Source organism: Trachypithecus francoisi, unplaced genomic scaffold (assembly GCF_009764315.1).
Source record: "Trachypithecus francoisi isolate TF-2019V2 unplaced genomic scaffold, Tfra_2.0 Lachesis_group19, whole genome shotgun sequence".
Taxonomy (NCBI): Eukaryota; Metazoa; Chordata; class Mammalia; order Primates; family Cercopithecidae; genus Trachypithecus; species Trachypithecus francoisi.
Genome location: NW_022681464.1, coordinates 46,138,879 through 46,151,165, shown reverse-complemented (window position 1 = coordinate 46,151,165; position 12,287 = coordinate 46,138,879). Strand labels below are relative to the sequence as shown.

Sequence of the window (12,287 nt, the reverse complement as noted above, 5' to 3'; positions counted from 1 at the left end):
AGTTCATCACTAACAAGGAAATTACCAATGACCTTTCCCACATCACTCCATAGATGGGGTCAAACAACTTCCTTTTCCTTTCATGTAAACATACAGCCACTGCACTCACCTAAGATATTTGGCACAGGCTGTACTTCTCATAATGGTAGTACTTTGAAAAAAAAATGTGTTAAATTAACTCAGTGTGGGTTAATTTTAATACTCGTGACAGAACTTCAAGTTGAAAAATTCACAAACCAGAACATGTTTCCTAATTAGAGCCTCAGAAATTAGAGTCACTACTCTATATTCTACGCCTTCAGGTTCTTATAGAGTTATACCAGAATGAGAGCCAAACACTTGAGGAACTACACCTCCAAATCAAATTATTCTCTTTCATTATGTTATTGAGACATATTTAAGAAACCTTAACTAATGTACGAAGTTATGGCTGGGACCAAGCTTCCAACCCCATTCTCCAGTAAGTGGCTCAGGAATGTCAAATACTGCTCTGCCTCTTCCAATTGCCACCACATTCTCCCCACAACCCAAAAGACAAATGCATGTACCAATGCTGTCATGAGATTTGTCTTATTTTATTGACAATACTTTGAGTTAGTGTTAACTAGCCAAAACATTTCAGTGATACTGCCATGCTTACTATGAAGCCCTAACAGGGAATTTATTAGCTGTGTAAGTGACAAACATGCATCACAAACAACTTCTATAAAGCTCTACTTAATGTAGTAGCTAAAATGTTTGACACCCACTCCATGCCATACTAGCCCTGCTGCAGAGATAACATCTCTGCCGTTGGATAAAGACCATCTGAAGGAGCCCAGCAAAATACCTTCAGACTGTGTAATAACTCTATGTTATAGAATAACAAAATTCTCTTACCTCATGTTATAGAATAACAAAATTCTCTTACCTTGCATTGTCGTTTTTGTTGGTTCTGAGAACAGAGGAATGAGCAAGAGGTAGATAAGGTAGACAAAGGAGAGCCCATTGTATCGGAATGCACATGCTGTGGGAGGGAAGAGAGAAGAGAGTGAGAAGGTCATTAACAAAGGCAGGTTGACAAAACCAGGGGTGCATAACAAAAGATGGTCTCAGATGTCACTGCATCAAACAGTCACATCCTGAATAGATATGTCAATTAAAAAGTAATAAATTAGGTATTTATTCTGTGTTCATCACTGTGTTGAGCATGACGAGAAACAGGTAATTAAAATACATCAACACTGGTCTTAAAATCTAACCAAGAAATATGAAGGTAAAAGACAAAACGATTAAAAAAAAATAGCTACAATAATTTAAGGGATACATAGTATAAAAATATGTAAATTGTGACACCATACACATAAAATGTTATTGGGGGTGGACTATAAAAGTTCAGACTTCTGCCGGGTGCGGTGGCTCAAGCCTGTAATCCCAGCACTTTGGGAGGCCGAGACGGGCGGATCACGAGGTCAGGAGGTCGAGACCATCCTGGCTAACACGGTGAAACCCCGTCTCTATTAAAAAATACAAAAACTAGCCAGGCGTGGTGGCGGGCGCCTGTAGTCCCAGTTACTTGGGAGGCTGAGGCAGGAGAATGGCGTAAACCCGGGAGGCGGAGCTTGCAGTGAGCTGAGATCCAGCTACCGCACTGCAGCTGGGCGACAATACGAGACTTCGTCTCAAAAAAAAAAAAAAAAAAAAAAGTTAAGACTTCTTTTTGTTTGTTTGCGACTGAGTTTTGTCCTGTTGTCCAGGCTGGAGTGCAGTGGCATGATCTTGGCTCACTGCAGCCTCTGCCTCCTGGATTCAGGTGATTCTCCTGCCTCAGCATCTCAAGTAGCTGGGATTACAGGAGCACACCACCATGCCTGGCTAATTTTTGTACTTTCGGTAGAGATGGGGTTTCGTCATGTTGGCCAGGCTGGTCTTGAACCCTTGACCTCAGGTAATCTGCCCGCCTCAGCCTCCCAAAGTGCTGGGATTACAGGCGTGGGCCACCGCACCTGGCCTAGTGCATACTTTTTATATAAGATTAAAGTTAAGTTGTTATCAATTTAAAATACTCTGTTATACTATAAAATGCTTTATGTAAACCTCATGGTTACCACAAAGCAAAAACCTATAGCAGATACAAAAAAGACAAAAAGTACAAAATCAAAGCATACCACTAGAGAAAATCACCAAATCACAAAGGAAGACAGCAAGAGAGAAAGAAATGAACAAACGGAAGTACAATATAATCAGAAAATAATAAACAAAATGACAGTAGTAAGTCCTTGGCTACCAATAAATTACCTTAATACATTGTATACTATTAGGTGATAGTTACACTAAAAGCCCAGACTTCTCTACTAAGCAATATATCTATGTAACAAAATTGTACTTGTACCGCCTAAACATATAAAAATAAAAAAGAACATTTTGTTCCTCCACTAGGCCCTATTAGGCCAATGGAGAAATCTAGCAATAAAAGGCAAATGTAAGCACACTTAATTTTTACTTATTTTTTATTTATTTTTTTGAGACAGAGTCTCGCTCTGTCACCCAGGCTGGAGTGCAGTGGTGCGATCTCGGTTCACTGCAAGCTCCGCCTCCTGGGTTCACGCCATTCTCCTGCCTCAGCCTCCCACGTAGCTGAGACTACAGGTACCCACCACCATGTCTGGCTAATTTTTTGTATTTTTACTAGAGACAGGGTTTCACTGTGTTAGCCAGGATGGTCTCGATCTCCTGACCTCGTGATCCCCCCGCCTTGGCCTCCCAAAGTGCTGGAATTACAGGCATGAGCCACCACGCTGGCTAGAATTTTTTAAAAGACCCAAGTATATGCTACCTGGAAGAAACTCACTTCCCATTTAAGAATACACAGAGACTGAAAGTGAAAGGACAGAAAAAAATATTCTATGCAAATGAAAACCAAAAGACACCAGGGATAGCTAGACTTATATCTGGTAAAATAGACTTTAAGAACTGTAAAATGAGACAAAGGTCAATATATAGTGACAAAGGGATCAATTGTAACGGTTGTAAATATATATGCACCGAAGATTGGAACATCTACATATATAAAGCAAATATCAATGGATATAAAGAAAGAGATAAACTATAATGTAATAATAGCAGGGGATTTCAATATCCATTTTTAGAAATGGACAGACCATCCAATCAGAAAATTAATAAGAAAACATCAGACTTAAACTACATTTTAGACCAAATGAACCTAACAGACATATACAGAACAGTCTATCCAACAGCAGCAGGATACACATTCTGCTTTTTCTTTCTTTTTTTTTTTTTTGAGATGGAGTCTCGCTCGGTCGCCCAGGCTGGAGTGCAGTGGTGCGATCTCAGCTTACTGCAAGCTCCGTCTCCCGGGTTCACGCCATTCTCCTGCCTCAGCCTCCGAATACCTGGGACTACAGGCGCCCACCACCACACCTGGCTAATTTTTTGTATTTTTAGTGGAGACCGGGTTTCACCGTGTTAGCCAGGACGGTCTCGATCTCCTGACCTCGTGATCTGCCCACCTCGGCCTCCCAAGGTGCTGAGATTACAGGCATGAGCCACCGCGCCCGGCGGAATACACATTCTTCTTAAGCACTGGTGGAAGATCCTCAGAATAGAGCATATGTTAGGTCACAAAAGAAGTCTCAACAATTTTAAGAAGACTGAAATCGTATCAAGTGTCTTTTCCAACCACAATGATATGAAACTAGAAATCAAAAACAGGAGGAATTTCAGAAAATTTGCTAATACATGGAAATTAAACAACATGCTCCTAAACAGTCAATGAGTCAAAGAAGAAAGTAAGAAAGTAAAAGGGAAATTAGAAAATATCTTGGGATTAGCAAAATTGGACACACAACCTACCAAAATTTATGGAATCCAGCAAAAGCAGTTCTAAGAGAGAAGCTTATAGCAATAAATGCTTACGTGAAAAAGAAGAAAGATCTCAAATAACCTAACATTACAGCTCAAGGAACTAGAAAAAGAAAAGCTAACCAAGCCCAAAGTTGGTAGAAGGAAAGAAATAATAAAGTTCAAAGCAGAAACAAACAAAATAGACACTAGAAAACCAATAGAAAAGGTCAATAAAACTATGAGTTGGTTTTTTGAAAAGAAATAAAATCCAGAAACCTTAGACTCAGAAGAAAAGAAAGATGCAAAAAATTAAGATCAGAAATGAAAGAGGAGACATTACCACTGATATCACATGAATATAAAAGATTAGAAGAGATTCTGTGAGCAATTTTACATCAATAAACTGGATAACTGAGAAAAAATGAATAAATTCCTAGCAATGTACTACCTACCATGATGGAATCATGAAGAAATAAAAAATCTGAGCAGACTAGTAAAAAGTAAGGAGATCGGAATCGGTGATTAAAAAAAAAATCTCCCCTCAAAAATAAATGAAGAAATAAATAAAAGCCCAGGACCTGATGAATTCTACTGAACATTTAAGGAGAAATAATACCAATTCTTCTCAAATTCTTCCAAGAAAATTAGAGAAGAGGGAATACTTGCAAAGTCATCCTATGTGGTCATCATTACCCTGATACTAAAACCAGACAAGGATAATACAAGGAAAGAAAATTACAGGCCAGTGTTCTTGATGAACATAGATGCACACGTCCTCAACAAAATGCAAGCAAACCCAACTCAGCAAGAAAAAGACTCCTTCATCATAATCAAGTGGGCTTTATCCCAGGAATGCAAGAATGGTTCAACATACCTATAGCTATCAATGTGATACACTACATTAACAGAATGAAGAACAAAAATCATATATCTTCTCAAAGATGCAGAAAAACTATCTGGCAAAATTCAACACCTTTCATGGTAAAAATTCTCAACAAATTACATATGGAAGAAATGGACTTCAGTACAATAGAGGCCATATGTAACACACACACAGCTAATATCACACTCAATAGTGACAATTTAAACTTTTTCTTCTAAGACCAGAAATAAGACAAGGATGCCTACTCTTGACACTTCTATTCAATGTGGTATGGGAAGTCCTAGACAGAGAAATTAGGCAAGAAAAAGAAATCAATACATCAAAATTGGAAAGGAAGAAGCAAAGCAAATTTGTCTGTTTGCGGATGACCTGATCTTATATAAAGAAAACCCTAAAGACTCAACCAAAAAATTGTTAGAACTAATTCATTCAGTAAAGTTTCAAAATACAAAATCAACACAAGAAAATCAGTAGTATTCGCTATACGCTAACAATGAAGTATCTGAAAAAGAAATTTTAAAAATCCCATTCACAGTAGCTACAAATAATACTTAGAAATCAATCTAACCAAAGAGGTGAAAGACTTATAAATGGAAGAATATAAAACAATGATAACAGAAATTGAGGCAGACACAAATACAGTCATGGACCTCTTAGCATCAGCAATATGTTCTGAGAAATGCATTGTTAGGTAATTTTGTCCTTGTGGGAACTGTGTGCTTACATAAACAGAGATGGTACACCCTACTACTGCACATCTAGACAATACGGTGTCGCCTACTGCTCCTAGGCCAAAAATCTATGCAGCATATGTTACTGTGCTGAATACTACAGGCAACTGTAACACAATGGCGAGGATTTATGTATCTAAACATACCTAAATATAGAAAAAGTACAGTAAAAATATGGCATTATAATCTTACGGGACCAGCCCCACAGACCGTCAGCATTCCTGCTTGGTGGCGATCAAAGGGCATGGAGATCAAGCCCTGAACAGAGATGTTAGTTGAAATAATAAGAAAAAATGAACTCTCTGAAGGGAAGAACACTAAAGAGAGGCACAAAGGAGGCAGGTGTTTGTCTTAGCTCTGCCTACATGTGGGATGAGACGGGGCAAGGAAACTGGCAGGTAGGAAAGAAAAAAGCAGCAGAAAAATTTGAGACGGATATGAGAGAAACCAGGAAAGCCCAGCTTCACAACGGGAAAGGTCTTCACGAAAGAAGTCCACTGCAACGGGGAGACTGGATCGTTGTGACTGCCAGTAAGGATGTCCTTGCAGCCCCTCGCAGAAGGGTTTCAGCCCAGAAGGAAGGAAGGAAGGTCAACCTATGGAAGTGCAGTGAACATGCCGCCACAGCCGGGAAGCTGGAGACTGAGCAGAGGACGCCAAGGAACAGACCCGGCCCAAGTGCTCCTGGTCACAGAAGTGCTGAGCATCTGGGCCTAGGGCACAGTCCAGGCTGGCGGGACACATCGGGATGCGAGTGGCGGGTACCCAGACAGGAAGACCAGGTCAAGAAGCACTAATCCCAGAATGCAAACAACAGGAGTATAGCACACTCCAGTCAAGAGTCTGAGTTAGGACGCACGGTGCCTGCTTCCACGGCTGATTCTAGAAGTCAGCAAGGAAAGAAGCAAAATGCAATAAAGCAAAATGCATGGGAGAAGAGAACAGGAATCGTCAAGAAGTTCTTTTTATCCCAAAGGAGTCACACACATATTTGTTGCTTTCTGCACCACTCCCCACATCCCAACCTCCTTTCTTAAAGATTCAAAGCAGAAAGAAATGTTCACGCCACAGATTGGAGTGACAGGCAAATACCTAAAACAGGTGATCTACAAGAAGAAGAACAAAAGCTCAGATTCTCTTCCCAGCTGCTTTTTCCCTTCTGCTAATTTCTCATTCAGAGTTGAAGTCTTTTATAGAACATTGTAGAGACATTTGGTCATTCATCTGCCAACAAACATGTAGTCAGCACACACTGTGTGCTGGGCGTTGTCCCAGGTGTTTGAGCTACATCAGAGAGCAAAACGGAAACGAGAGATCGTACCCTGCCTCTGGGAGCTGGCATTCTGGTGGAGAGACACTGGTGAACAATGGGCAAAATCAAAGGCAAAGCATGTGGTGTGCTGGAAAGGAAGTGCTGTGTCCACAACAAGGCCAGCCAGAGAAGGGAAAGACACAGCCTAAGGGAGGGGAGGCGTGTAGGGGAAAGTGAGGCTGAAGCCCGGAGGTGAGGCAGGTGATGAGCTGACTGAGTGATTCCTGTCAATTCCCTTTGGGAGAAGCACTCAGGCAAAGTGGAAGCAAGCCTGACCCCTCTAACCTGCCGAAGACAGCCCCAGAGAGCCCAGTGTGCAAGCAGAAGCCTCCAGGGGGCCGGATCATGCCGGGCCTTGCAAGGGTTCCGAGGACTTTGGTTTTCCCTCTGAGTGGCCGTGGAAGTCATCATTCTGCCCCTGGGTTTGGGGCTGCCTGGCTCCTGCTCTGCACGCAGCTCCAATTGCCCACCTGTGCCCATCCTGCGCTCCATGCTACTGCAAAACTACATCGCCTGCATCTGCCCTGTCCTTTCTGAATCAGGCATCTTCCTGTACGGCTCACATGCTTCCCCTCCTGGAAGCTGTCCAGGAACATACCCTCCTCCAAATGAGATTTCTTACTCCCTGGTGCCCCCTCAAGCGTACGTCTCATCCAGCACCCCTTGCACGTACTTCTATGTCAGTGGGGCCCTTCCGGGTAGGGTAGAACCTTTGTTACCTCTGTCCGCTCCATACCCACGACTGTATCTGCTCCAGAGTAGAGGATCATGCTTACAAAACAAATGAACGCATAAAAACAAAATGAAAACAACTTGAGGACATCTAAAAGAAACCACAGGGTATCAAGGTATGCAGAATTTCTGGTGGCAATAAAAACACCCCAACTGACATGGCCCCCAAATAAAAATGTAACAAATGAGAACATTTCTCTCTCTTTTTTTTTTGTAGCCTAGGTGAGATTTTTTAATGTTAATCCACATTGGACAATAAAATTACCTAATATTGCAAATTTCTGGGTCAAGAGAAAAATAAAAGTCACTCGTATGATTGTACCATCTTAAAGAGCATGCATACTGCATGTAACTATTCACTCATGTTAGTAAGAGCTCATACTAATGTGATTACTGTGTGTCAAGCCCGGATCTATGCCTTTCATGTCAATTAACTCTTGTAGTTAATCTCATTTTACAAAGTCTGTTATTTCTTTCTGCATGTGAAGAAGCAGGCCCAGTGGGTACAGCTGTGTAGCCCGGCTGAGGTTTGTGCCCCTGCAGTTGGGATCCTGAGTCTGTGCTGTCATCAAGAAGCGCATGACCTCACCACGATACCACATCCTTATTCCATGTATCTTTCTCCCCAGTTAAATGTCAAGGGCTCAGTAAGGCTGAGGCCGGGCTAGGATTACAGGTGTGAACCACCGCACCCAGGCAACAACTGCTTCTTTATCAAGTGTGATGTTGCCTCAGACCCCTTCGCGCACCCTCTGCACTTAGCACAGGGCCCTCTGTGAACATGACGGCAAATGCTCTGCATGTATGCTGTTGTTTCAAACTTTTATAGCTTTGCTATGTAAGCCTTTATATTATTTGTAATCAAAATGTGTATATTAAGGAAGATTTCCTATGATTAACTTCAGAGGCGGGAGAACAGAGCCTGGTCTTGGTTTCCCACATCACAACCTTTTAGTTACAATTATTGATAGCAAAGTCCAACAAGCTATGGAGAGGACAAGGGTGGCCCAGGGTGGGGGGCAGCCTCTAAAAACACCCCAAGTGGTCCCCATCTCCTCGTGTTCACATCCATTTGAGCAACCGGCTCTTCCTGAGTGCGGGCTGTACCTAGAGACTCACTTCTAATGAACAGAATACAGTAAAAGTATTGGGGTACCACTTCCACAGCTAGGCTACAAAAGGGCTAAGGCTTGTCTTGAGCATCCCCTCTCCCTTGCTCACCCTGAGGGAAGCCAGCTACCATGCTACATGTGTCCTGCGGAGAGGCCCATGTGGCAAAGGACTGAGGTTTCCACCCAAAAGCCACTCGAGTCAGCTTGGAGGCAGGTCCTCCTCTGACAACGTGCTTACTCGAGTGCCCCTGGATTGCAGCTGCAAGAGACTCTGTGCCAGAATATGCAGTCAAGCCATATCCGGAGTCCTGACTCCTAAGAACTCTGAGACGGTGTGTGTTGTGTTAAGCTGCTAAATGTATGCAGCAATTTGTATGCAGCAATAGATAACTAGTGAGTGCACAAACTAAAAATTAAATTAGGGCCGGGCGCGGTGGCTCACGTCTGTAATCCCAGCACTTTGGGAGGCCGAAGTAGGCAGATCACGAGGTCAGGAGATCGAGACCATACTGGCTAACACAGTGAAACCCCGTCTCTACTAAAAATACAAACTATTAGCCAGGTGAGGTGGCAGGCGCTTGTAGGCCCAGCTACTCGGGAGACTGAGGCAGGAGAATGGCATGAACCCAGGAGGCGGAGCTTGCAGTGAGCCGAGACTGTGCCACTGCACTCCACCCTGGGCGACAGAGCGAGACTGCATCTCAAAATAAATAAATAAATAAATAAATAAATAAATAAGTAAAAAAAAAAAATTAATTAAATAAATAAAAAATAAACCACCTCCAAAAATCCAGCTTCACTTACTTGTCATTTGAAATCATCCCATTCGACCAATGAGAGTCACAATTTTACTTGATGTATGTGAAGATGCTACCCAAAAGTTATCCAAAACTACAAGGGCTTTAAATGCTATTATTTAAGTGAGTTGTCTCCATCGAGGGCAAAATATGCCTTTGAACTTGGCAATATGGTACATTCAAGCTAGAAAAGCCTTAGAAGGCAAATAACAACTGCTTCCTTTTTTTTTTTTTTTTTTTTTTTTGAGACAGAGTCTGGCTCTGTCGCCCAGGCTGGAGTGCAGTGGCGCAATCTCGGCTCACTGTAACCTCCGCCTTCTGGGTTCACGCCATTCTCCTGCCTCAGCCTCCCAAGTAGCTGGGACAACAGGTGCCTACCACTACGCCCGGCTAATTTTTTGTATTTTCAGTAGAGATGGGGTTTCACTGTGTTAGCCAGGATGGTCTTGATCTCCTGACCCCGTGATCTGCCTGCCTCAGCCTCCCAAAGCGCTAGGATTACAGGCGTGAGCCACCGTGCCCAGCCAATAACTGCTTCTTTATCAAGTGTGATATTGCCTTTGTTCAATATCTGGAGACATTTAAAGCACATTCATTTCTTTTCATAACGAACGATCATATTCTTGCTGCACAATGTCCCCTGATACCCCACCCTTCTTGGTGGATGCTCAGGGAGCTGTACCTCCATCCTACGGCAGCAACAATGTACTGTTGACAGAACAACAAAAATGCAGGTCAATGCATTTAAAAGAAAAAGATTATTTGCTTTAGCTAAGGTGCTTTAGCACTGCAGTTTCCACTATTTCTACCTGGTTTTAACCATCCAAAATTATACAACAGCTGACAGTAATTCCCCAAACAAAAGATCTTGACAGGCCTGAAGAACTCACAATCAAAAACTGAGATCACAAGTTATCAAGTGAAGTAAACATTAATACTGCCATGTGAATCGCAAACACTTGAACTTGCCTCATTCATGAGTTTTCTTTTCTAAAGATGAAAGATGGTGTGCAATTTGGAAAAAACTCTAGAAGTAGGAAAAATGATTGATTTGACTTTGACAATTTACAATATGTCAACACAGAAAGGGGGAAAATCTCCTGCAAATATGAAACGGTTAAGGTGGCCATGTAACCTTTGTAAAAATACTTGTGCTGCAATAGATACAGAATAATTTTCCTGTTACTGCACTATGATCACAGAGAGGTTTACGCACACTTTACCATTCTGTAGTAGCTCAAGGCAGTAATTTTACATTATGCTATTAAAGGTAAGTGCTCTCAGAGCTGAATTTTTGGCAAGATGTGCCCTCCCAGTTCCTTTATCCCTTTAGCAAGGCCAAACAAGGTCTCACTATTAATGGTCTAGGCAACAGTGCCTTAAATGTTTAGAACCTCCATTTCTACTAAGTATGTTTTAAATGCTCTTTATTGCCTCAAGGAGCTTTATTTTAACAGTTGCCACAGCAGTAGACAGGTAAACATTAGTCCGAATAAGCAACTTTAAAACCAACTGACAAAATAGTTCTGTCGTTCCAGCAATTCTAGAAATTGTTTGTATCTTTAATGATTTTCTTTCTGTACCCTGAAGCAATTGAGTGCTTTTCAAAGGACATTCTTTCAAAATTATGGTTATTTTATAAATTGGAAAAAAAAGAGAAGTAACTGCAAACTATTTACAATAGAGCAGGAAAAAAATTAAACAACCGTAGATTTTTTTCCTGAGGAAGCAAACCTATCAAAGAAATGAGAGAAAGGAAAAAGGCTGTTACGTCACCTGATTCATTGTCTATCAGTGTAGAATTCTTTCCCCCACTATCTACTCTGTGTTTTACATCTGGTTGAAACTGTAAATGTCTCCAACAGTGATGCTTTAGAGCAGCAGACAGTCGAGACAAGAACATTCTCTTCCTCTCCCTCTAGTCTCACCTCTGTGCCCAATGGCAGTCTGGTCCCAGGTGCTTCCTACAGAAAGTTACAAAAATTGTTTCTTCAATAAGGACAATGCCAGTCTCTCTCACCACCATTCAGAAAGGCAAGACATATGCTTACATACGTATTTTTATCACATAACACCTGCCTCAGATTCTTTACGCACACCAAAACGTGCTCACATATGTGTGATAGGAAAGGCTAACAGAGAATTTTTTTTTTTTTTTTTTGAGACGGAGTCTCGCTCTGTCACCCAGGCTGGAGTGCAGTGGCGCGACTCGGCTCATTGCAAGCTCCGCCTCCCGGGTTCATGCCATTCTCCTGCCTCAGCCTCCCAAGTAGCTGGGACTACAGGCCCCCACCACCACGCCTGGCTAACTTTTTGTATTTTTAGTAGAGACGAGGTTTTACCATGTTAGCCAGGATGGCCTTGATCTCCTGACCTTGTGATCTGCCCGCCTTAGCCTCCCAAAGTGCTGGAATTACAGGTGTGAGCCACCGTGCCTGGCCTAGAGATATATTTCAAATAAGAAAATATGCTCTCCCATTTAGACATGTTTTATTTAACATTACATTTTTAGCCTGAAATGTGTGAAGGCTGCCATCGCTGCAGTGTGTCAGCACAACGCTGAACTCATCAGTCAAGTATTCCTCACACTTCAAGAAAGAGAAACACAGAAACATTGTATTCTACATTAGTTATTTTAAATAAATTATTTAAAAGAATGTGATTTTAGGGTAAAGCCTGAAGGAAAACAAGACTTTTACGGAGTAACAGATTATAAGGGCTTGTATTAGAAAATCGTAACTACTACTCAATTTCCTAAAACTTTGAAGCCAATCTAAGGAAAAAAATCTGGCGAAACCATCTTATTTATAAAGGAAAAAAAGACTCTGGACTGAATTTTCTGCTTTTTCCAAACAACTGGAGATACTATTTGTAAAC

The 12,287-nt window shown here is 41.8% G+C and overlaps 1 protein-coding gene across 1 annotated transcript in view; it reads right to left on the bottom strand.

Annotated features, from left to right (window-relative positions):
• Nucleotides 1-12,287, bottom strand: part of PIEZO2 (piezo type mechanosensitive ion channel component 2) — a 266,512-nt gene that overhangs the window by 179,563 nt on the left and 74,662 nt on the right. Inside the window, exon 2 of the mRNA XM_033178375.1 lies at nucleotides 911-1,006. Within this exon, the coding sequence (XP_033034266.1) occupies nucleotides 911-1,006 (96 nt within the window). The remainder of the gene's footprint in view (nucleotides 1-910; nucleotides 1,007-12,287) is intronic.